Consider the following 23492-nt stretch of genomic DNA (forward strand, 5'->3'; position numbering starts at 1 on the left):
GTCTCAAAACCCCAGCTCCAAGCTGTAGTTCCCTGAGAATCTCACCTTCCCCGTGGGAAAGAGAGCCCGTGTCTGGCCCTGGCGTCTGCAGAACCAGGTGGTGGCCGGGTCTCAAACACTGGAAAGCAAAGAACAAACCTGACAATGACATTTTTTTCTGGGGCCTGCCTCATGAGAGCCCCATGGCACTGCAGGGGGGTGGGAACAAGGCGCTCCAGAGCAAGGGTAGCCCCAGGCAGCAGGGGGCTTGGATCTGGGAGCCCCGAGTAAGCGGCATGCAGCCAGCCCATAAGTGCAGGCCCAGGCTGGGCTGAGCCTCGGGCAATCAGCACATGAATGGGGCCAGCACTTCCCCTTTGCTTTTTGTTCCTGTGGCGCAGGAGGGGCAGGAGCTGCCAGACGAGTGTGTCTGGTTTCACTGCCTGCTTCTCCCTGCTGCAGCCTGGTCCCTGGTGCTCAGAGAGCCGGGCTCAGCTCTGCAGGATCTCCAGGAGACTGAGCCAAGCCACAGCGGGTGCTGAGGTGCCATGCAGGGTAAGGACAGTGCCCTTTGGTCATGGGCTCTGGCTAAGCCCGTCTGTGTCCGGAACCTGTGCCAGGTGCCTGTAGCCAGACTCTGCCAAGCCGGCTTGGCCTCGGGCACTTGCCAGTGCCTCGTCCCCACCATCCCAGGGACCGTGGCTGCCTGTGTTTGCAGCTCTCTGAGTGGGGCTGCCGTGCCCAGGGCTCTCAGAGCTCGGAGCAGCAGCCCTGCCGGTAACATAACTGCTCTTGGCACTCCGGGGGGACCCGTCAGAGAGCTCTGATTCAGGCGGACCCTGCCATGCAACACAGGGTGCTCCACTTTCAAGCAGCCCAAGTCCTCTGGTGAGGTGGGGCTCATGGGACAGACTGGGAGGACGGTCAGCGGGCACAGACTGGGGCTGGTGGGAAGCCCTGGGTTCTGGGTGGGCTCTGCAAGGGTCCCTCCAGAGCCGCGTCTCCATGAGGGCTACTGGGCCATGCACGCTGCCAGCAGAGGTCCCTGGTTTGCGCCTGGTTCTGAGGGTGAGGGGATGTGTAGGTAGTGCATACCTGGATGCAGTCATGCCATCATCTGTCCCTCCTCCTTGGCACCCTCTCCTGAGAGCCCTCAGCAGGGACAGCACTGGGGGGCCCGGGCTGGCTGTAATGAGGATAATAAAGCGGCATTGCCCCTCGTTCTGTGGGTCAGTGGTTGGGGCTGGAAAGACATTGCCCAGTGCTGCCTGCCTGGGCAGCAGACAGGAAACCTTCCCTGGCACCAGCAGAGGGCAGTATGCCCCAATCCAGAGCTGTCAGAGCTGCAGCCTGGCCCAGCCCGTTGTGGGCAATGACCCAGCAGTGGGGCTGAATCGACATATTGGGGGATTAGAAATAGAGAGATACCTCGGTATGCGCCCCGGGACACTGGGGGATGTTCCTGACTCCCTTTGGCACAGGGCCGCCTGGGACACTGGGGGATGTTCCCAACTCTCCTGGGCTTATCATTTCCCCCCTTTTGTCCTGTCTTTCCCTGGCAGATGCTTGAGACGGACACTGAGGAGCTGAGGGTGATGCCCTCTGAGGAGGAGAAGGTGGCAGGGGGTGATGCCTGCCTGGCCGCAGCGGGGGCAGCGGAAGGGGCATTGAAGGAGGCTGTCCCGGCTGCCCTGGGGGCCCCACTGGAGGAGAAGAAGGTGGTGATTGTGGCCGAGTGTGTGGAGGAGCAGCCTGGCTCCAGACCAGCCTTTGTGATCCCGGAGCTGCGGCTGGACAGCACGGCGGACAGCCCGACGGACGAGGAGGAAGACGAGGAGGAGGAGGACAGCGACCAGCACTGTCTGGAGAGGAGTGAGGTCAAGCGCTGCAGCATGATTGAACCGTCGGGCTGTGAGCCAACCTACACCCTGACAGTGCAGGGCTCCCTGCGGCGCCGTACCCACAGCGAGGGCAGCCTGCTGCAGGAGACGAAGGGCCACTGCTTCACCTCCGACACCACCCTCAACTGCCTGGACATCCAGGGTCCCCAGACCCACTGGGCACTGCCCTCGCCCAGGACCCTCAAGAAGGAGCTCGCCAAGAACGGGGGCTCCATCCACCAGCTCGGCCTTCTCTTCTCTGGGCACAGGAAGGTACGTGAGCCAGAGCGCCCCCGCTCCCTCCCCATGCCGGGGCTGCTCTCCCTCATGGTGGGGAAGAGCTCGGGGGTGCCCTGCCTGGCTGGGGGTGTCCTGCTGTCAGGAGGGCTGACGGCTATCCCGGCAGGGTCTGACCTCCTCTCCCCCACAGAGGGGTCCCTCTGCGCCCCAGGGGATACAGGCCTGGAGCCAGAGAGAGAGTGGGGGAAGCCGGACTAATGCCTTCCTCATCTGCATGGCCCTGGGCAGATCCAGTCCCTGGCCACAGGGGTTGCGGGGTGCACAGCTGGGGAGGTTGGCATGGGGCTCCAAGCAGAGAGGCTGACAGGCCTGTGTCCCTGCAAACCAGCGGCTGGGGGGTGACGTGTGCCCGCCCGCCAGTCCTCACCCTGTACCCACCCTGCCTATGGAGGACAAGTCACTCGGTGAGCCCAAGTGCCAGGCCCCAGCCCAGTTGTCTCCAGTGCCCAGGCACGGTGGGGCCCACCACCAGCATCCCCAAACTCCCACCCCCACTGCAGGGCTCTGGCTGTCCCCCTGCTGCACTCCAAGCCGCAGCGTGGCAGATGGCACCTTGGGTCCCGCTGTGGTGCCGGCGGGATGGGCGGGCAGCATTCATGGAGCTGCTGTGCCTCTCGTCCAGATTGGGCTGGTTTGGGATGTGTTTTTGGTGCCCCTTCCAGGCAGCCCAGTGCAAATTCTGCCCCCATGTCCATCCCTGGGCTCTTAGGACCCAGACCCTGCACCCCCAGCATCAGTGCTATCAGTGCCTCTGCAAGGCAGCTGATGATCCCCTCCTAGCTCTGGGAAACCAGAGACCCCAGCCTAGAGCCCCATCTCCCCAGCAGATAGATGGTGCCTGGCACGGGGGAGCTGAGCCCTTGCCCATGGAGAAGGGTGACCCTGCCCGCAGTGTCATTGCCTGGCTCCTCTGGCAGCACCGTCTGATCCCCTCCCCTCGACAGCTTCCTCCCCAGCCGGATGTTTAATATTCAGTCCTGCGCTCACACAGCGTACGTGCCGAGGGGAGGTGCCCCTGGCGGCCCCACTGCTGCACCCACCCGGGACTTTCTGCTCAGCGTTGCAGGGGTGCGCACAGCCTGCCACTGTGCCCTGCAGAAGTGCTCCTCCTTGATCCAAACCTCGGCAACAGCTGGGGGCACATCCCCTTCATATTGGTGCACATAACAAAATTCATATGATGTGGGTTGGGCCGAGGGGTTTGGAGTGTGGGAGGAGGCTCAGGGCTGAGGCAGAGGTTTGGGGTGTGGGGGGCTGACGGCTCTGGCTGGGGGTGAAGGCTCTGGGGCGGGGCGGGGATGAGGAGTTTGGGGTGTGGGAGGGGGCTCAGGGCTGGGGGAGAGGGTTGGGGTGTGGGGTGGGGCTGGGGATGAAGGGTTTGGGGTGCAGGCTGCCCAGGGGCTATGGTCGGGAGAGAGAACTCCCCCCAGCCCTCTCACCGCAGTAGCTTGGGGCCGGGGAAGAGGCGCCTCCCCCGGCCGTGGCAAGTCCAGGGCAGCTCCGCGCCGGGGCCCTGAGCCCTGCGGCTGCGCAGCTTAGAGGGAACTTATCCTGATGCCAAAGCACTTCCTGTGGTGGAGCCTTTCAGATTCTCCGCCGGATTGTCGCAGGCATTGGCTTGGCCCGCCCCCCCCCCCCCCGTTCCTGGGCTCTCATCCTGCACCCAAGTCCCACGCTGGGTGGGTCCCATCAGTGTTTTGCCATGGAAACGAGGGTGATGTCAGCAGTATCTTATGATTTCACTGCCAGATGAGTAGAAGGAAAGACCACGTTCAATCAACTCTTTGCTAGTGGCCCCAGAGAGAATAGTGGTCAGGAGTGAGGGGCACCAGCAGAGCCGTGTGGGGAGCCGAGGGCTGGGCTAGCAGGAGCTGTGGGTCGGGATTGAGGGGCGCTGGCTGAGCTACATTTGAGAGCTTGTCCTGTGCCTGTCAGAGTAGAGTGCAGCAGTTGCCAGGTGCTGTGTTCTGTTGCATAACAAATACTTACAGGAAAGAACCTGCCCTTGGCAAACTTTTGTGCAAGGGGCTGGGAGACCTTCACAGCGCTCTCCGCTGAGGGCACGTCCTGCTGGGAGCTGCCAGCGAATGACTCACTCCAGGCCTCTCTCAGGTTAATCCCCAGAGGTTTAGTGCTGAGATGTTGCCCCTGCTCCAGCCCTCCTGGCTAGCTCTCCTGTGGCCCTGTCAGCATGGGCCTGCCTGGGAACAGCCATGGAGCTGACCTGTCCAGAGGGCAGTGGGGCGGGGGTCCCAGACCGCAGCGCTCGGCTCCTCTGGGCTGGCTCAGAGTAGAGCAGGGAGCCTGGGGGCTGGCAGGCAGATGGACTCCTCTGGGCCAGGGCAGTGCTGTGCTCTCTGTGGGATCTCCATCCATTTAGACTCAGCCAATGTTTTGGGCAGCTCTCAGGCCAGAGGGTGAGCGTGGGTCTGGGTGCCACGGGGGTTCAGGTGAAGCAGCCTGTTCGCTCCAGGTCCCCCGCTTCGCCAGCCAGCCCAGGAGTGGCTCTGCCCGGAGCCAGCCATAGGGCGCTGGGAGTAGGAATATGGCAGAAGGGGTGGGGCTCATCTGCTCACAGGTCAGAGGCTTGCTGGCAGTCAGGGCCGAGGAAGGTCCTGGTGTCACAATGCCGGCTTCCCCCAGGAGATGCACTGGCTCGGTCTCGTGAGAGCCTGCAGGGAGCCAGCTCGCGACGGCCACTTCTGGGGCTGGAGTGACTCTGCTGCCCCCTTCTGGGAAAATGAGGAGTGCTCCTCAGACAGGCAGCTACTGGCCATTGGCCTGTGGCTCCAGTGATAGGGTCTGGGCTCCTGGAGCAGGAGGGGTCATGCTCTGCCCCTGCTGTCACCAGGGCCCCCAGTGAGCCCAGGCATGACCGTGGTCCCCCGGCACGGCTCGACACTGGGGGTTTGTTACAAGGTCCAGCCTTGCCTGAGAGCTGCAGCTTGTCCGACTGGGCAGGGCCCTGGTGTCACGCTCCTGAGCCGAGATGCAGCTGTGACACAGCTGGCTGCAGGAAGTGGGGCTCCCTGTGCAGTTACCAGGCCAGCCTGTGCCAGGCTCTGCAGGCAGCCGATCTGTCCCTGCTGGTTTACTGTCCGAGCCAGGGCTCTAACGCCGAAACTGCCTCCAGGAGAGCATTGGCAGCTCACTGCTGCCCCCCAGTGGACTCCGGCAGCCTACACCAGAACCCCTCTGTGCCACAGGCCAGCACCTCTGGGGTGTGACACACCTGCCTCCTTGTCGCCACCAGGTATTCAGGAGAGACCCCATCCCTCCTCTCCTTGGAGCCTGACTCCTTGCTTCACCGGCTCACTCCGAAGCTCGGTTGGCCGTTCCTGCCTGGGCTTTGGTCTGCGCCACACAGCGCCGTGCTCCCAGCAGGTTTGCCTGGTGACTGCAGAGCGAGTGTTCCTGGACCAGGCAGGGCAGCACAGTGCCAGCGGAAAGGGGCCTCAAGGCTGCGAGCCGAATGGCGCTGGATGTGAGAGCCCCTGTGTGCGCTGTGGGGCTAGGTAATGTCAGCCACGAACGCAGCAGCAACCTCTGCCTGTGTGGAGCAGGATCTCCCAGTCTGGCCCACGTGGTTGCTCTAGTCACTGTCATCCTGTTTCCAGCCCAGCACCACCATTCTGTGTCTGCCAGGGGAGAACAGCCTGGCTCAGACACCACCTGCTTTACTGGCGGGGCTGGCGGGAATCCCAGGCCAGTCCCAGCAGGGATCTCCAGTGAAGTTGCTAGGAGCAGTGCAGAGGGGAGGGCCAGGGGTCAGCCTGGTGACCTGCTCCTCAGGACTGACTGGACCTGAGCGCCCCAAGAATGGGCTGGGCCATGTAGGGCTGTGACTGGACAGTCTCCGGCTCTACCGCTGTGGCCTGAACCCCCTGCTGCCCACCCACCACCCCATGCTCAGAAGAGCTGCTCTGGGTGAGGGCCGCTCCCAGCAGGGAACAAACCCCAGCCTGGTGCTGAGGGCCCTGCTTCTGACAAGCCACTCAGGAGAACTGCTGGGTCTGGGTCAGAAACCCCCATCCTGCTTGCTCAATGCGAGAGCGCCCAGTGATGGGCAACTGTGCTAATCAGCAGTGGCCTCCCTTGCAACTCTTGGGTTGGGCGGGGCCTATGGCACAGCGGGGCAGAAAGCACTGTGCATTAGCCAAGCTATCGCCACAGCTTAAAGGGGGGGGGCGGGGGGGGGAACGGACACAGACAAAACAATCAATAAAAAATGGAGAACCGGGGCAGTGGGCACTGTAAGCACCCTCTCCCCCCCGCACAGTTGATCTCCATTGCTCACGGCTCACTCTGTGCTGTGGGTGTGGGTGGCAAGGTGGGCGCTGCCCACCCCCCTGCAGGATCTCTCCCCTGGCTGCCCTGGAGGTGGTGGTGCGCAGGCCTCAGCAGCAGCTGCTGCAGGCTGGTCAGTGCCCCTGTGCTATGCCCCCACCGCTCCTTCCACCCCAGAAGATTTGCTCTGAGTGTGTCTGGAGGCAGGGGCCAGGGTAGCCTCTCAATTTTTCGGTGACTCAGTCAACCAGGCCGGGCAGCTTTTCTGCTGGCTTTGCCCCCTCTGCCTCAGTAGCTGCGTGACAAGGGGGAGAGAAGGGTGAGGGAGGGCAGGATGGCTGGGGCGCCCCAAGGCACTCTCAAAAGCCTGAGGGTGGCACTCCTTGCCCAGCCCAGATTCCCTAGCATGCCTGTTTATTTCATTGTCAGCGGAGAGGCCCAGTGTCGCGTCAGTGCCCGCAGACAGTAAAGGAAACTGCCCGCTCATAGCACCTGTCCTTGCAGTCACTTTCTGATTCCAGCAGCAGCCCGGTCATCCTAAGACCCAAGCCCAGGGGACCTGCCCCAATCTGAGACACCCCCCCGCTGGTTCATGGTGGGGCTGAGAGAGGTCATGTGGGGTGCAGGCAGGGAGCAATAATGTAGTTGAGGGGAAATGCGAGGAAATGGAGTTTGAGGATTATGGAGTTATGCTTGGGGTAGTTTACTCACTTCTTTTCTTACCGCTGACCCTCCTGCGGACTGCGCAGGGCCTGGGGAACAGCCACCTCGCACCTCCAGCTGCTAGCCACCCCACAGCCTGCAGGCTGGCATTGCCTGCCCCCATGCCTCCCAGGGGACCTTCAGTGGCTCTGGGCAGCTCCCCAAGCTCTGAGCTTGTTGCTCTCCCTTCTACACAGAGATACAGCAGGGAGGATAAGGCCCATCTCCAGCCAGGGGCATTGGCATGAGATGGTCACTGCTGCCATGCTGCCGGTGGAAGCCACCCTTCCTATGGAAGCTGACGCACACTGTGGTTCCTAATAGGGATGAATCGCTCTGAGGGGCTGACCAAATGCTGCCGCTGGAGGTGGGCACACTCCCCGTTTGAGGGGGCAGGAGAAAGGAGAAGGGAGACACCCAGGGCCCTTGTAGCAGCTTGTTTGGGGGTATGTCCTGCCCACCGCTGAGGGGTTTAACAGGGACTAGAAAACCCCATGTAACCTGCCTACGGAGTGCCCTCTAGTGGTAGTTCTAATTATAATACTACTAAGAACAGGAAATGCCTCTTGGACTGCGCTACCCAGAATCCTCCACAGTGGGAGGGTGGGGTGTCTATCTGCACGTTGCTACCTGAACCCTCAAGGTGTTAGATCTTTGTATGCACAGCGTGCACAGGACCCTTTTAAGCCTTTTGTGTCTGGTTCTCCGAGCCTTTTGTGTCTGGTTCTCCGGAGCTCTCTCGCTCCCCTGCTTGCCTGGTGCTGGGATTCAGAGGTGGTTGTTTGAAGGCCCCATTGTGGGTGGGAGCTCTGGGACATTTGGGGCTGAGATTAGGCTGCTGTCTGCCTTTTGTCTCCATGCGGAAGTGGAGGCTTTTCCGACAATGGAAGGAAACGTTCCCAGGGCTGCAAGTCGCCTGGATTGCAGTCACTCGCCAGGACCATATTATCAGAGGGCTGCATTGTTCAGGGCTGATAAACTCCGGAAGCACAAGATTAGAATGGAAGGAAGTCCCGGGGCTGCTGGGCTGGGGAGCATGTTCCCACGGTAGGGCCAGGGTGCCGGGAATCCTGGAAAGCGTGCACTAGTCCTGTGTGGTGCTGGGGCTCAGCTGGCAGGGAAAGCCAGGGAATGCTGCTGGGGCGACAGGCATAGCCAGCCCACACTGCCGCTGGCCCTGAGGGGGGCAGTCTCATGGCACAGCCTCCTACCCAAGCCATCCTTTCTGTCAGTGCAGATGCGGGCCTGGCTGAGGTTTGCAGTTGGCTGCAGTCAGTGCTGCCGCTGTGGGCACAGAAGGGCAGGAGACGGACAGCCTGCTTGCTGGGCATTGCCCTCCCTCTGGCCCTAAGGCCACATTTCCCCAGGTGGTGACTGCTGCTGGGGGCTGCGTTTGTGGGCACCCTGGCCGAGGCAGCTGGAGCCTGGTAGGAGGAGGTGCTGGGCTAACATTAGTCCGGGGCTTCCACAAAGTGAGCTGCCAGGACCAGGGGCAGATCTGTTCACATGGCTGGGAGGAGCTGTATCCTGCTCAAAGACTGAGACAACTGGCAGGGCTCAGTGGGCCAGACACAGGGTGGCAGGGTTGCCAATCCTCCAGGATTGGCCTGGAGTCTCCCAGAATCGGCATCAATCTCCCGGTGACTGTTAAAAGCAATCTGGGAGATTTTAATAGGCTATTTTAAGAAAATGAAATTACATCATGTTGGGGAAAAAATCTCCCGGAATAGCTTCAGCCAGAGTTGGCGACCCTACGCAGGGGCCCACGGTGGGCAGCGAGCTCCCTGTCCCGCCTCTTCTGCCCACAGCCCCACCCACACTCTGCCCCAGGCCCCACCGTCTCCCCTACTCAGCTCCCCTGCCACCACTTGCCCAGCCCCTCCTCTCCTCCCCTGCGAACTTCCCCCACCCGCCATGTCCCTCCACCCCCGCAGGGTGGGGGAAGTGAGGAGGAACGCAGTGGGGGGGGGTCTTGCAGAGTCAAGGGGGTGAGGAAGGATGTGGGGGGTGGGTGGGGTCTCGCGGGGAGGTACATCGGACCTCCGGAGTGGGGGGTGGAGTGGAGAAGAGGAGGGACAGACTCATCAGGCAGCGGCCGGCGGTGGAGGCCTCAGGGAAAGGGTGGAGCAGGGATGGGAAGAGGCGGAGCACAGGCCAGGCATACACCAGTGGGGGCTTAGCCTCCCCACCCGTGTGCAGGAAAGCTGCTCTGAAGCTGCTCCAAGATTTCTGGGAAATGCCAGGCCAGGTGCCCCTAGCTCAGCGTTCACTGGGCGGGGTAGGGCTGAACTGCCCCTTGGAAGCATGGGCTTCCCTGTGCCTTTCCCAGGTCTACATCATGAGCCCCTCCCTGATGTGCCCACAGCTGTGGCCAGAATCAGGCCCTGGTTCCCAGACTGCCCTTTGGGAAGAGGAGCCACATGGCCCTCCCTGTAGCATGGATTAAGAGCCACTTCCCAGCAGAGCATGCGGATTCCTAGATTTTCAAGGGCAGAACTGTGCTGTCGTCTTTGAATTCGTTATCAATGTGTCCCGTGGCCTGGGGTTACCCAGGCCATCCCCCTCGCCCTCTTAAATATAGACACTTTAGCTTTGCTTGTCCTCTGGGACTTGCCCCATGTTCCAAGATTTATTAAAAGTCACCTTTTAATAAATTGGCAGCCAGCTGTTGGCGAGTCCTGCTTAAGTCCTGTGGTCCTGATGGCTGCTACACCCCATCCCCTGCCCCCCTCTGGGCACACATGCCAGCCGAATGGGATGGCTGCACATCAGTGCTCTGCGCCAAGCTGACATGCTGAGGGGGAGAAAGGCAAAGCCAGCTCCCTGGGAAAGCCCAGCTGATCTTCAGAGAGATCCCCTGGGACTTCCTGGGCCCTGAGTGACAGGAGCTCCTGCAAAGGCAGCTGACCTTCACCAGCATGTTGAGGCTGGGGAGGGCTGGGACTTGTCCTAGGTCTGGCTTGTCTGACACCTCCAAGCTCTGCTAGCAGCTGGACCTGCCTCTCTGACCGACCGCCTCGCCTGATGCAGCTGCAGGCTCCCTAGGCCCATCTGTGCCCCTGCCTCAAGCTGAGCTGCTGCTGGCCAGGCTTTGCATGGGAAGAGCTAAGTAGCCAGAACCTGGCCGGGGCTCTATAGATTTCACAAGGGAGGGGCCAGCCGCCATGGGGAACCAGGCCCCTTTCATGTATTGCCTCATTTTGAACATATGGGCCATTGCTTCAGTCTCAGAAATAGCCCAGCCGGGAGAGGGCTCGGTGGTGAGTTGTCCAGGGTTCCTGGTTTGAAATAGGAGGTTTCTACAACGGAATCCCTCAGACCAGTGCCTGTGCACCTGGGACCCTTCAAACAGAGACATGTGCCAGGGCCCAACCCTGCTTCTGTGGTCAGCAGGAGTCTTACCGCTGGCTCCAAGGGGAGCAGGATTGGGCCTCAGCGCACTTATTCCAAGGCTAAGTTAAATACATGCAGGTTCCAGAGCGTGCTGCTCTTGCCTTTGCCTCAGGGAGAGGGCAGCAGCACCAGTATCTCCTCTCTCCTTTCTGCCCAGGCTGGGATGGGAAGAGCCCTGCCTCTGGGCGTGGTAACGCAGCCGCAGAAAGCAGGCCGGGTGGGCTGCTGACACGCCTGGGCTTTGGCTAGTTTGGCTGGTTTGGGGACCTCTCGGGGCCTTGACGGAGGCTGAGCCGGGGAAGCCTCGTTCCTTTGTTCTCCCTGCCCCCCGGTATTCGGATAAAATCAACACACACGGGACCTACAGCTCTGTTCATCACGGCTCCCAATGCTGAAGGGCTAGTCTGGCTGTATGTGATGAAGCTTCTCAGGGGTTAGATACACCTGGCCTGATGTGGTGCGGGGATGGGGCAGAGGCCTGTTGTGGGGGTGGTGTCAGGAGGTCTGTCGGGGCATGAGGGGGCAGATACCTGTGGTGCAGGGGGAGGAGGGGGACTCTCTGACGTGTTGCCCCTCCAATGGCTGGCAGGGGCTGCTGCCATTCTTTGCAAGTGGTTGCCCCTCCCCAGACCAGTAAGTGGGGGCAGAGGGGCTGGCATCCCCAGCCCTGTTCCACCTCCACCCTCTGGGCGCTCCCTGCCAGCCACCATCGCTCAAGGGCAGCCCCTTCCCAATGTGGTGGAAAGGCCTGTGGAGCTGAGTAGGGATGAAGCCAGCCAGGTCTGGGCGACCAGATGAGCTGCGAGCTGAGCTTTGCACCCCTCCTGGAGGATGCTGGAGCTGGCAGGGACCCTAACTGTGCCTGGGACAGCCGTTGGCCCAGGCAGCCTGCACTGTGGGTTTGATCTGCGCCCCTGTCTGAGGAGCTGGCCCTTGGCCCAATGGCCTTTGGGACTGGCCAGGGATCTGCACAGATCTCATGCTCATCTCCCCATGGTCACGTGGTCTCTGCTGGCAAAGGCACCTTCCCCCTGCCCGGCTAGAGGAGCCTCCAGCCCATGGACTGCAGGCCCCAAATGCCTTGCCAGTGGGAGCGGGAGGCACACGGCGCCACTCAGGGGCACAGGGCTCACATTGGCACTGTGATGCAGACAGTGTTCTTGTATTTCCCCCTGCAGCTCAGCGGAACAGACAACGAGTGCTGCTGTGAGGATGGGGACGAGGCCTCCTGCAAGAAAAAGAGCAAAAACTTGTAAGTGGCACGCGAGGTCAGGGTTAGAGTTTTGTCCCACCTGTGCTGTGTGGCTGCACTGCCTGCAGGATCTGGAGACCTGGCTCTACTCAGGTCTCATGCTGTGATCAGGAACGGAGGGTGGTCCGTCTGTGTTTGAAATAAGGAGGCTGTGCACTGTCTGGGCTGGGTCCCTGGTGGGCCAGACAGAGCTCTGTGCAGCTGTACGACCATCGCTTCCTTGCCCTCAGTAACACTGGGGGAAGGGAGTGGTAAGCACAGAATGAAGTAAGATCTCACTTTAGATTTGTAGCTAAAGTCTGGCTATCCTTGAAGGAAACTGGACCTCCCTCAGGGAATGTATGGGAGTGCGTACTGGAAGCAGTTTGCAGGGCCAGTAGCATACAGCCAGGGTAGGAATGGAAGATGTTAGGGGCTCCTTTCTTTCTTGATGGGTTTCTAATAGGCTCTCTCGCTCCTGGGGCCATGGAACACAGGATTCCCTGGGCTGCAGGGAGGAGGAGGTCAGAAAGAGGACATTTAGAGTGAGTGAAACTTGAGCTGGGGCCTCCTTCCTGCTGGCCCCAAGCAGGGAGAGGAGCAGGGAAGCTTGCAGCTGCTGATGTTTAATATCCCAGGGAAGGACCCAGGCCTGTTAGAACTGCTAAGCACTCCCAGCAATGAATCCTCTGACTAAACAGAAGAATGAGGCCAGTGCGAGAAGCTTACCAGGATGGTCCCTTTCTAACTGCTCAGATTTGGTCTGTGCTGACCTTTGACTGCATCTAGAGTGGAAATCCAGCCTCCCCCCCGCCACACCTTTTCAGGTTTGCAGCCATGCTGCAAGTCGGGCTGTAAGTGTTACGTGTCACACAAGTGTGCCCTGAGTGTGGACTCTTGCACAGAAGCATTGGTTACAGATCTAGTTCTGACATGTGCAGACAGAGTGCCATGGGGAAAGAAGCCTAGGAAGCACCGATGATCATCACCATTACGGGTTTGCTTTGGGAAAACTGCCTTGCATTTGAAAAGCAAAGGTGTGACCAGTTGTACATGTTACAACAACAGGCCTGGCAAATGGGCTCTGTCCTCCTTAACCATCACTTGGGGCAGCTACAGAAACCTGGGAGAGGGAGCGATTTATTGTTCTATAAAAATAGGTGCTGAGTGTGGTGTGGATGGAAAGCTACTGTGTAAATAGCCACAGGTGGGGCAGTTATCTGCCTGGTTACAGGATGTGTGTACAGCGGGTGACTGATGCAGTCATAAGGGGACACTTCAATGGGCAGTGCTCCTATCCCAGGGGTGCCCATCTCTTCGCGGGGCCCCCAGAGGTAGGGAAGCATCATCAACCACTGGACCCTCCTTCCTCCCCTGCAGGCTTGCACCATGGGGACTTGGCTAGTTGTTATTGTACAGTGTGGTTTAAATATAGCAGTACATGGGAGTGCCACTAGGGGGAAATGTTGCCACATGGGGTGGGGAAGCAGGCACTGCTGTGAAAGGGTTCAGGTTTTTGCATTTTTGATTATTTCCTCCTGACAGTTTAATTTAAAACCAGTCCTTCACAATCCGCTTTTCATGCTCCCTGCTCTGTGTGCAGAGCAACGGGACCTTGCCCCACCGCTTTGCACAGGCTGGGAGAGGCCAGCTCAGATGAATCAGGCTGGGAAGGAAGAAGAGGATTCAGACTAGTGAAGCTTCCCATTTTAGATGAGTCTCAAGGGCAGTTGCAGAGCCATGCATCTGTTCCTCACCTTGGGACAATAGGGGACAGCGGCAGATTTGCTGTGGAGCGTCTCAGCGCTGTGCTGCCCTGCTATTGGCTGAGCAGCTTGTTTGCAGTCAGTCCCTGTGGAGTATTTCTGGTGCCTGCAGCTGAGAGCTGGCACTCTGCTCTCTTCCCCAGACCAGTGCACACCTCCAGCCATCGCTCGCCACAGACGTGTCCCAATGTACCACACGATGGTGGACTTTTCAGAAAAGTACCTGGAAAGGTAGGATTTCTTGCCCAGTTGTGGGCTGTTGCCCAGAGCCCAGGAGGGCAGAGGAATTGATGTGATGCTGTTTGCTGTGGTCTTTGTGTGTGTGTGGGTGCTGGAGGTGGCATTGCAGCAGTGTTGGGCAGGCTGGCATGCAGTGGGTGGCTGCACTGCACAGGCACTGAGCGATGGGGTGCAGGGCTGCTGTGAGGAGCTGAGAGACGCCCACGCAATGAGAATCTCTGACCCCTCTCTCTTTTCCTTCCATGAATGGTTGAACTTCACTTTCAGACTTGCAAGACTGTCCTAAACTAGAATATCTGGGGCATGGCTGCTTCTAGGCCCTCGTGGTTTTGAAAAGAGTCGCTAGCCCCAAAATCAAAGAGAAAAGAGTTTTTTACCAGCTATCACTTTTGCTGCTATGTTCCATAAGGCAAATAATCCACTGGGGACCAGGCAGCTCAGTTCTGTGGATTTCTCGAGCTGATGCAGCCTTGGTGATGGTGAGGGCTGTTTCTGTCGTTTGTTTGCAGTTATGTGCAAGGAAAACAAAGCACAGTTGTCTCTTGCAGTTAGTAAATGTAGAATCTCGTCAGGTGTTTTTTTGCATGTTATTGATACAAAAGTCATCTGGAGCTGTCTCGAACTGCTTAGTCTCAGGCAGGAGATACAGAGCTGTTTATAGCCAGAAATTTGCACTGTGCTGATATGTAAGTATTTGTGCATGGTTATGTTCACATGCTCTCTGTATGTGTGCTTGTAAATACCAGAGTGCTTGTAACTTTCTCAAGTACACTGCCAATGCAAACAGCAGGGGATGATTTTGCAGAGGAATAACCACTGAGTTGCTAAGTTAAGAACATGGCTACAGTTGTGGGTTTGAGATGTGTAGGGTTGTGTGGCTTTCTCTTGGAAAACGGCACTCTGGCATTAGCATTCCTAGGACTGCTGTAATAGGAGACAGATGGTGTCTGAGGGCAAGATTCCTTGTTTAGACCCTGTTTTCCCACGTTGCTTTCTGACTGATACTTGGCAACAGACACCCAGCATCCGAGTCACTGCCCAGCCTTGGCCACTGTGGGCTCCATTCAGCAAGGCAATGAGCACTTTAACCTCAATCCAGCAAAGTATTTAAACATGTGCCTAGCTTTAGGTGCCTGATGAGGCCTTTGAAGTCAATGGAACATCACAGGAGCTTAAAGCCAAGTATGTACGTACGTGTTTGGCTGGATTGGGGCCCAAGTGCACAGCACCTTGTAGGGCTGAGTGCTAAACCACCTGTCATTCAGACAAGAGAACCATTTTCTAGGAGAGTCTCTTCTCCAAGCCCCTGTCCTGGGGTGCAGAGCCTGTGAATTGGGCGGTGGCCAGGTCCCTACCAGGCCATTCTGCGCCGTGGTCCCCTGAGCATTGGATTCTCTCTTCCATTGCCTAGCCACTCTCTGCAGATGTGCTGCTTCTTAGTGGCTACTGTCCTGCGCTGCACCCAAGCTGTCCTCTGCACAGCTAGACACCTGCACCATAATCACTGCTTGGGAGACTCTGGGAAGAGGGAGTGTGTCTTGGAGAGCTCAGGAGATACGGTGCTGATGGGCGCTGTGCAGAGCCTTCGGACACAGCCCTGGCTCCAGCTGCTCGGTTACTTACCTTTTGTTATCTGTATGGGACAAAGACATACCTTGTGCCTTGTCATGAGGGCAGGCAGATGGCAGAGAGATGCATGGGGAAAGTGTCACAGGGGCCTGGATCTCCTCCACTGGCAGGGACGGCCTTCACTTCAGCTCCAACAATCCCTTCCCTGAGCCACACTGCAAGTCAGACCAACACCTGGGGCTGCGCAGTGTGCCACGTGACCGGGCCATGCTGGGCTGGGCCTGGAGATACAGCATCACCCCCCACCCTGGGCTAGCGCTTCCCACTCCATGCCCTCCCCAACATGGCTGCGTGGGCCTGTCAGCTTTAACTGGACAGTCCCAGCAGTAGCTGGCTAAAGCCTGTTCAACTCAAGGCTGCCTTGGCCTTAGTTTAGAAACTACCAATCAATGTGTTTGTGTAAATGGCTGCCAAAGTCCTCTCTGGCCTTCCTAGGGCAGAGTGTATGTAAACCCCTGTGGCCCATGCACAGCTGCAGGCCCACCAGCTCTGGGGCTTTCCCTGTCTCTCTCCGTGGGGAGGCTGCATAAAATCATAGAATATCAGGGTTGGAAGAGACCTCAGGAGGTCATCTAGTCCAACCCCCTGCTCAAAACAGGACCAACCCCACCAAAATCACAATGCACATGCAATGAACAGCTGGAGGGTTAGCTGTTTTCCCTAGCCAAGTCCAGCAGTTCTGCACTGGCTCCCCATGTCCCTCCCTGTGATCTACCCAGCACCATGGTGAGCTGAGCCCCTGGCTGCCCTGAGGGCTTGTGTAACTCAGGCAAGTCGATGCCTGAGTAAGGGCTGCAAGATCAGGCCCTTTTACACAGACCTTGGCTGCACCAAAGCCCTTGCGGTGTTCCGGCTGGAGGCCAACACCACATCTACAGCCCTGTCTCTGCCTGTTGTGGGTGCAGGGCCCCGTGCTCTGGTCCCCCTGGCATTCCCGAGGATGCCTGCACGCTATAAATAGCTCCTTGGAAATCCCTGCCTGCCTTTCCCCTGCTCTTGCAAAGCCCCGCTATCCTGCGCTGGGCTGGTTTTTCCACCTCCTTTGGTTGCCACAGCAACCGGGCGCGGAGTCTTCATAAAGAGCTGCAGCCCATGTGCAGGGCTGCGCGCCGCTGGAGCGCGGCTGGGGTGGTGCTGACGCCACCCTGACTCACACAGGCCTCTGTCGCTCCTCCGGCCCAGTCCCTCCCACTTCCTGGCTCGCTGGCCCGGAGCGAGAGCACAGAGCTGGGAGGCAGAGCTCCTGCAGCCTCTGGCCAGGCTGGTCGCTCGCTGACCTGCTGCCAGCCGGGGAGCTGCGCTCCAGGCTCAGGGTCCCTCCGTGGGCTCGCTGGCTGGGCGGGGGGCGCTGCCTGAGCCATGCCCTTCTTCCGAGACCTCTCCAAGCCCCAGCCCCTGGAGTTCCACTCGGACGTGCTGCTGGGCGTGCCCTGGCCACACAGCGGGAACCTGCAGCGTCGGCACACCATGAAGGAGTAGGTTTCAGAGTAACAGCCGTGTTAGTCTGTATTCGCAAAAAGAACAGGAGGACTTGTGGCACCTTAGAGACTAACCAATTTATTTGAGCATGAGCTTTCGTGAGCTACAGCTCACTTCATCGGAGTAGGTGTTTGGTGTCCGCTGGGGGAGCACAGGGACGTGCAGCGGAGGGCTGCACCTGGCTAGGCTGGCCCCCGGCTGCTCCGTCTCTCCCCTGCTTTGAGCCGTGCAAGGAAGCTCTAGCACTGGGCCCTAAAGTTGCTCAGGTTCTTGATCAGTCAGCCACCCTCTGGCAGCAGGTTCCAGAAACAGCTGCCTTGAGTGAGAGCATGGGGCCGCTGCTCTGGGTCCCTCTCCCCAGCCCTCACCACCAGAGCCGCCCACCTGGGCACTAAAACCTGCTCTTCTCTCCAGGGCCAAAGACATGAAGAACCGACTGGGGATATTTCGACGGCGAAATGAGTCTCCAGGAGCCAACCCCATCAGCAAGCTGGACAAAGCAATGAAATCCCTCAAGTAGGTACTGGGGGTGGGAGGCACTGGGCTGCCAGAGCTGCTCTGCTGGGCCCTCTCTGAGCGGGGGGGGGGGCTCTGGGTGCGCACGCAGCACCGTGACACCACTGCAGCACAGGGGGGTTAGAATACCGGCTGCCGTGGGAGATCCGCACTGACCGCGGGTCCTCAGGACACCCAGTGCCCAGCCAGGAGGGCAGGAACAGCCCCACTGCCCCGAGTCCCAGGCCATATCCTGACCTAGAGCGCTAGATTTTCAACTTTTGTTCTCTGAGTGAATGCACTAGGGCCAGATGGGTGCCAGCTGCTGTCCCCCGCCCATGACAGCAGGGGGCAGGATGCCTTGGCTAGCCAACAGGTATAGATGTTAAGGCCCCAATGCACTATTCTGACCATCCAATCTGACCTCCTGCCTCACACAGGCCAAAGAACCTCCCACAGTGCGTCCAGCTCCAAGCCCCATGACCTGTGGCTGAGCTCCACGCAGCCTTCCAAAAAACAGCTCAACTGAAAGCTCCTGCCCAGCTGCCCCACATGGATTATTGCCCACCCGTCAGAGCACAGGGCAGGGTCTGTGAGCCGGGAGGGGCAGGTGCCCCTTTCACAGCACCCCCTGGGTGGCCCCTCAGAGAACAACTCCTTCTCCTGCCCCACTCACTCATGGCAGGGCTCCCCAGGAGAGGCTGTGTGTGCCCAAAGCCCTGGCTCTGGAGGGCTGGCCCCTGGTATCCTGGGCTCAGTGCAGAGTGACTGGGAGCTGGTCCAGCAGTCGCTAACACCTGGAACTGAGCTCCCTCGCTCACCCCAGCCTGGGCTCAGACGCGCGGGAGGACCCAGCTAGTCACTGGAGCACTTCTTGTGTCTGATCCTCTCCTGCCCCACCCTGGGCTGGCAGAGCACCTTGCCAGCAGCCCAGTGTCTGAGCCTGAGGCTGGGCTGAGACAGGGCGGAGAGAGGCTGCTTCGCTCTCCCCTGCTCAAAGCCGTGCTGAGTCTCTGCCTGCTGGGGGGCGGTGATCTGGGTGTGGGTGCAGCTGCTGCTGTTCAGCCAATGTGGGCAGCCCAGGAGCCAAGAGCACAAATTTGCCTTTCCAAAGAACGGCCCCTTCCGTTGCAGGCCGACCCCGGAGGAAGCTCTCAAGTGGGGGGAATCTCTGGAGAAACTGCTGCTGCACAGATGTAAGTGTTTGCTGCCCCACCCCACCCCAGGGTTCAGGGGATCACGTGCCACTCCTGAGCTCTCCGCTGGACAAACAGGATTGTCTCGCTCTGGCCTCATGCTTCACAATGCGATTCCCTCTGGGGGCTCCCAGGCCAAGTGTTTAGTGTGGGGTTGAGACACTCCCCTTCCTGCTGGTCCCTGTGGGGCTGGGGAGCAGGCCTTGTCCTGGAGGGCACCGTGTTCTCGAGGGACAGCGCTCCAATTACATCCGAATGAGCCGAGTAGTTACTTGATTCTTCCTCTTTGGAGAAATGGCAGTGCTAGAAATTCCACCTCCTCCCTTCACGGGCCGGTCGGGCTGCGTCCCAGTGCAGAAGCTAGGCTAGAGGGAGATGGGTGTTACTGGATGGGTTGGGAGTGACAGGGTCTGTGGGTCCTGTGATCTGTGCCCAGCTCTGTCTCCCTCCACTCTGTGTCTCAGGTTCCCCTCTGGAATGGGAGACAGGGATCTCTCCCCACCTCCCGTCGGAGCTGGGAGGGGAGGTCAGTAAAGTGTTTAGAGCACTTTGAGAAGTTTGGATGGAAGGTGCTCTAGGAATGCAAACTTCTGCCGTTTCCTGCCCTAAAATGGTGACACAGCCACAGAACAGTCCCTGCGTTCCACCCCAGAGCTGGCTGTGTTTCCACATACACACACCACCCCTCCCCCACGCAGTGCTTGGGTGGGCCCTCTCAGGTGAAGGCACCGTCTGATGGAAGGAGGCCCCTCTCTCTCTGGGCTCAGAGGAGATGCTTGTTGCGATGCCAGTCCAGTCCAGACCCCTGGCTGTGGGCACAGTGACCGTTACCGTGCGTGCCCCGGTTCCCTGTTGACATGGAGCAGATCAGGCCAGCGCCCAGACCAGTCTGTGGTTCTCCGCACTGGGATGAGGTGCTTGCCTCAGTGCAGGGGGCAGCCTGATAGGCTAGTGAAGGCCCCGCTGCAGTGACACTCGGTGTGCTTCTCGCATCAGGCCAGCTGCAGCCACAGCCACAGCCGCAGCCTTCCCATCCCATACTAGGGACTTTGAGGGGCAGGAGACATTACAACTGACTCCCGGCCCTTCCCCCAGTTCCCAGGCTGCGGTAGCCGTTCCAGCTCAGAGTGTAGACATCAGCTGGAGGGACTGGAACAGAGGATGTCTCCCCAGGCATCTCTTTCCCCCAGGGCAGAGGGAAGAGTTTGCCAGGAGGGGATGCCAGGGGGATTCCAGAGGGCCTGTATTTTAAGCAAGTCCCTGCTTTCTGAGGGTGTCTGGCGGAGGCTGGCTGCTGGGGCCTGGTAGTAGAGCCGTGTCTCTGCTCCCCACAGATGGGCTGGCTGCCTTCCGGGCCTTCCTGCGGACGGAGTTCAGCGAGGAGAACCTGGAATTCTGGCTTGCGTGCGAGGAGTACAAGAAGATCAAATCCCAATCCAAGATGGTGTCCAAGGCCAAGAAGATCTTTGCCGAGTACATTGCTATCCAGTCATGCAAAGAGGTAACAGGGAGCGTTTGCTGCACGGCCCGCTGCACCCAGAGAGGGACAGTTCCCAGCTGTGTATTCTGCACAGCACAGACATTGCTCGGAGCCCCGGTGCATCCCATTGCAGTGCTGGGGCCCTATGATGCCAGCTGTCAGAAGGGCAGAGAGCACGGAGGACCATGCAGTCGGGGACTGCAGACAGCGCTACTGTGTGCTGGGGGACGGAAAGGCGCCAGTTGGTGCCTGCTCTGGAGATACTAGCCAGTGCCCGTTGGCAGGTGCGAGGCCCTGGGGGCAGGAAATGGGCATTCATTCAGTCTGAGGCTGGAGGCTGGCTTCAGGGTGGGCTCAAATTCCAGGGAACCTCAGTTTGCCAGTAGACACGCACACCGGCCAAAGGGTAGCGTCCAGAAACATCCATGACTTGATGTCAGTGCTGCTGAGTCAGCTATGGGAGGACTTGGGGAGCACTGCAACTAACCCCTTCTGTTAGCAGCACCTTGTTGCCCTGTGAAGTGGCTGGGAGGTGCCCCAGTGACACCCATTAACTGATCCCTCCATGGCTCCCATTTGGGAGAGATCCGGTGCCCTGGTCTGTGCCTGGGTCTGCCCTGCCGAAGCCCTTCCCAAGTGGGTGACGGTGCCCTTTGGAACGGAGATTGACTGATGCATAGGCCAGGCTGGAAAGGCTGCGGCACCTGCCATCGCTCCCTGTTGGGAGCCCAGTGTCTGCTGTGCCTGGCTGTATGGGGACGTAGCTGACGGTGACTGTCCCTTGTTCCTCTGCAGGTGAACCTGGACTCCTACACGCGGGAGCACACCAAAGAGAACCTGCAGACCATTACCCGGAGCTGCTTTGACCTCGCTCAGAAACGGATCTATGGGCTCATGGAGAAGGACTCTTACCCCCGCTTCCTCCGCTCAGAGTTGTATTTAGACATAATTAACCAGAAGAAATCCAGCCCCACACTGTAGATCCCAAGGACACTGTCTGGGGCAGACTGGGAGCTGTATGTTTACATGAAATCGACTGGGGAGGTCTTCCCTGAGCTGGATGAGGGGAGCATGCCTTTCTGCTGGGATTCACGCCCATGGAAGCCATATCTCTGTAGCGAACAGATACATGGACAGGCAAAGGCAGAGAGCTAGAGGCCAAGGGGGCTGGAGAGCCGAGCAGTCTGGTACTGTTCCAGTGTACCGTTCCTCAGGATCTCGCCATCTCATCGGTACGACGCCCTTTGCCAAGGCTTGGGTGTGAGTTTCAGCCGGGAGGGAAGCTCCCACGAGACTACTGTGAAGCACTGGCCTGAGCTTTGTCTTTTGTTTTGGGGGCCATAAGTCAGTGGGCAGTGAGTCAGTGGGCAGGGAGGCTTTGGGGAGAGGGGAAACCAGCAAGAACCGGCTTCTTGCCTCTGCTGAACTGGACCAAACCCCTTTCCATGGCCTTGTCGTGCTGCCCGGGCCCTGCAGAACTCGCACCTGCCAAACTGGCTAACAAAAGGCCCTGATCGTGGGATAGAATGGCACTTCTTTTGTCTGTCTGGTGATGCGCCCCTCAAGCAGCGAGAGCCAGTTCCTCCCCCACGCCCACCACACACCTCTCCGTTTATTTATTGACCTCCTGTAGCTGGATGCGTTGCTGTGTAATAGGAACTCCTTGAATCCTTTCCTTTGTTAATTTACAAGTGCAATATTTCTGCGTGTCTTGGAGTCCCGCAGTGGAATGGACGGCCATCTCTTCCAAGAGTGTGTACAACATTTTCTAACTCGGTGGGTTTTATTTGACAAACTCTGTGCTGCAAGCAGCAGGCCGCTGGGAGAGCCTGGGTGAATATATAGTTCTGTGACAATGGAGGGTTTGATTGTGTAGATAAACAGCTGTGTGAATCAGACACTCTCACTGCTCTGGATAATGATGTCGTGGTCTGGGAAGCGTGGCTTAGTGCTGGATTTGACAGAGTTGGAGAGAATGTCTTGCGTCTAAGTGCCCGGTTTACAATGCAAAGCATCTCTGCAGCTAACAAAAACATGTTGACGTCATGGTTATAGTGTAAATAAAAGGAGAATATTATTTCTTGTACCTGCCTTTTCTTCATGGGTTGTTTCTTTAAACAGCTGGCCAGTGTAATATTAACTGGGACCACAAACCCACGGGAGCCTGCTCTCTTTTCCCAAACAGTGGCTCCAAAGGCACCAGGGCTGAGTTTCCTCAAGCATGAAGTTCCTCCAGGAAGGACCCACTAGTGTTTCCACCTTGTTCCATAAGACTCAGCATCTTTTCCATAGGTGTGAAAAATTAATCCACACTGCAGGCTGTGCAATCCACCTCTCTGTGGGCGTGGCCTAAACAGACCAATTGAACACTGCTTGGGTGGGGCCTAAAGGGACTAACCTGGGTCCAGATTTAGCTCTTGTAAAAATACAAGCTTTTCCTTCCAAACCCCCAGGAGCAGTAGGGCTGTTTCCATGAATTTTTTTTAAAACCAAACTACTCCCCTGCAGTGTTTGTAACCCAAACATTGCAGCACGGGGCCAGGACCTGAGACCTGGAAGGTGGAAACGACCAGACACACAAGGGGATTAGAGTGTTTTCATTATCCAGTGAAACACCAAATGGGAACAGGCAGTACCAGCAGTGACAGGTAAATGCGGCTGGTTTGAAGCCTCACTGTGCTGTTCTGAAGGATTATTCCTAGCACTGCAAAGAGCGTTTGTGTTTGAAAGTTCGGTTTTTAACCACAGTTTTCCTTTGATCTGGGCTGGTCCATTTTATTCCTTGCATCTGATGGTCTTATTAAAACCCGAGATCTCTACAAATCACTCCATCGCTTGGAGCCTTTAATTTGATTTAATTCAACACATCTCTGTCTAAAAGCTCTGCCAGAAGGCCTAGACTCAAGGCAGGAATTGCTTAGTGGAATTCACTGGCCTGTGCTGTGCGGGAGGCCAGACTGGATGATCTAATGATCCCCTCTGACCTTAACACCTATAAATCTATTACAAATGTTCCAGCTTTACAGACGGGCTCTGTTACAATCCCTTTCCCGTCTGGGTCTCTTACACTGACCATGCTGTTAAACATGTCTGATTTCACTCAGTGACACCCAATTTCCAGTCATGTTCAGCTTTACATGGTGCATGTATTCTGGGCAGTACCAATTCACTTCACAGGGTCCCTGCTCCTTTCCTGATCAATCCTGTGTATGCCAGGGGTGCCTGAGGGCCAGCTGAAATGGGCCCTATTGTGATAGGTGCTGCACAAACACAGATGGCAGACGGGCTCTGCCCCAAAGAGCTGACAAGCTAAACAGCCCAGCCCACCACAGAGCGGTTATGGAAGGGGTAGAGCATACCAGCAGAGTGACCATGGCATGGTGGCAAAAGGCATGGCAGTGCCATGCGTTGTGGGGTGGAGGGGTTGTTAGGAGG

At 58.3% G+C, this 23492-nt stretch overlaps 1 protein-coding gene across 5 annotated transcripts; it reads left to right on the top strand.

Moving 5' to 3' along the window:
- The first annotated feature begins 1782 nt into the window (after positions 1-1782).
- LOC144929063 (regulator of G-protein signaling 3-like) lies at positions 1783-22134 on the top strand. 5 transcript variants are annotated; one of them, XM_073314846.2, is made up of 7 exons: positions 2047-2132; positions 11720-11793; positions 13682-13769; positions 17301-17402; positions 18516-18577; positions 19912-20078; positions 20853-22134. In XM_073314846.2, exons 2-7 carry the CDS (start codon positions 11754-11756, stop codon positions 21036-21038), a joined length of 645 nt encoding a protein of 214 aa, XP_073170947.1. In that variant the 5' UTR covers positions 2047-2132; positions 11720-11753; the 3' UTR covers positions 21039-22134. The 5 variants fall into 5 exon arrangements, with proteins under 5 accessions (XP_078705218.1, XP_073170947.1, XP_073170948.1 ...); XM_073314847.2 differs by lacking the exon at positions 2047-2132 and adding an exon at positions 5480-5674; XM_078849092.1 differs by lacking the exon at positions 13682-13769 and having other exon boundaries at positions 1783-2132.
- Positions 22135-23492: the final 1358 nt, after the last annotated feature.

This window comes from Lepidochelys kempii, chromosome 16, assembly GCF_965140285.1.
Source record: "Lepidochelys kempii isolate rLepKem1 chromosome 16, rLepKem1.hap1, whole genome shotgun sequence".
Lineage (NCBI taxonomy): Eukaryota > Metazoa > Chordata > Testudines > Cheloniidae > Lepidochelys > Lepidochelys kempii.

Coding starts and splice junctions, on each gene's coding strand:
- LOC144929063 (XM_078849092.1), top strand. CDS start 1,872: ATGATTGAACCGTCGGGCTGTGAGCCAACCTACACCCTGACAGTGCAG. Junction 2,133..11,719: donor TCTTCTCTGGGCACAGGAAG/GTACGTGAGCCA, acceptor TTCCCCCTGCAG/CTCAGCGGAACAGACAACGA. Junction 18,578..19,911: donor GAAACTGCTGCTGCACAGAT/GTAAGTGTTTGC, acceptor TGCTCCCCACAG/ATGGGCTGGCTGCCTTCCGG.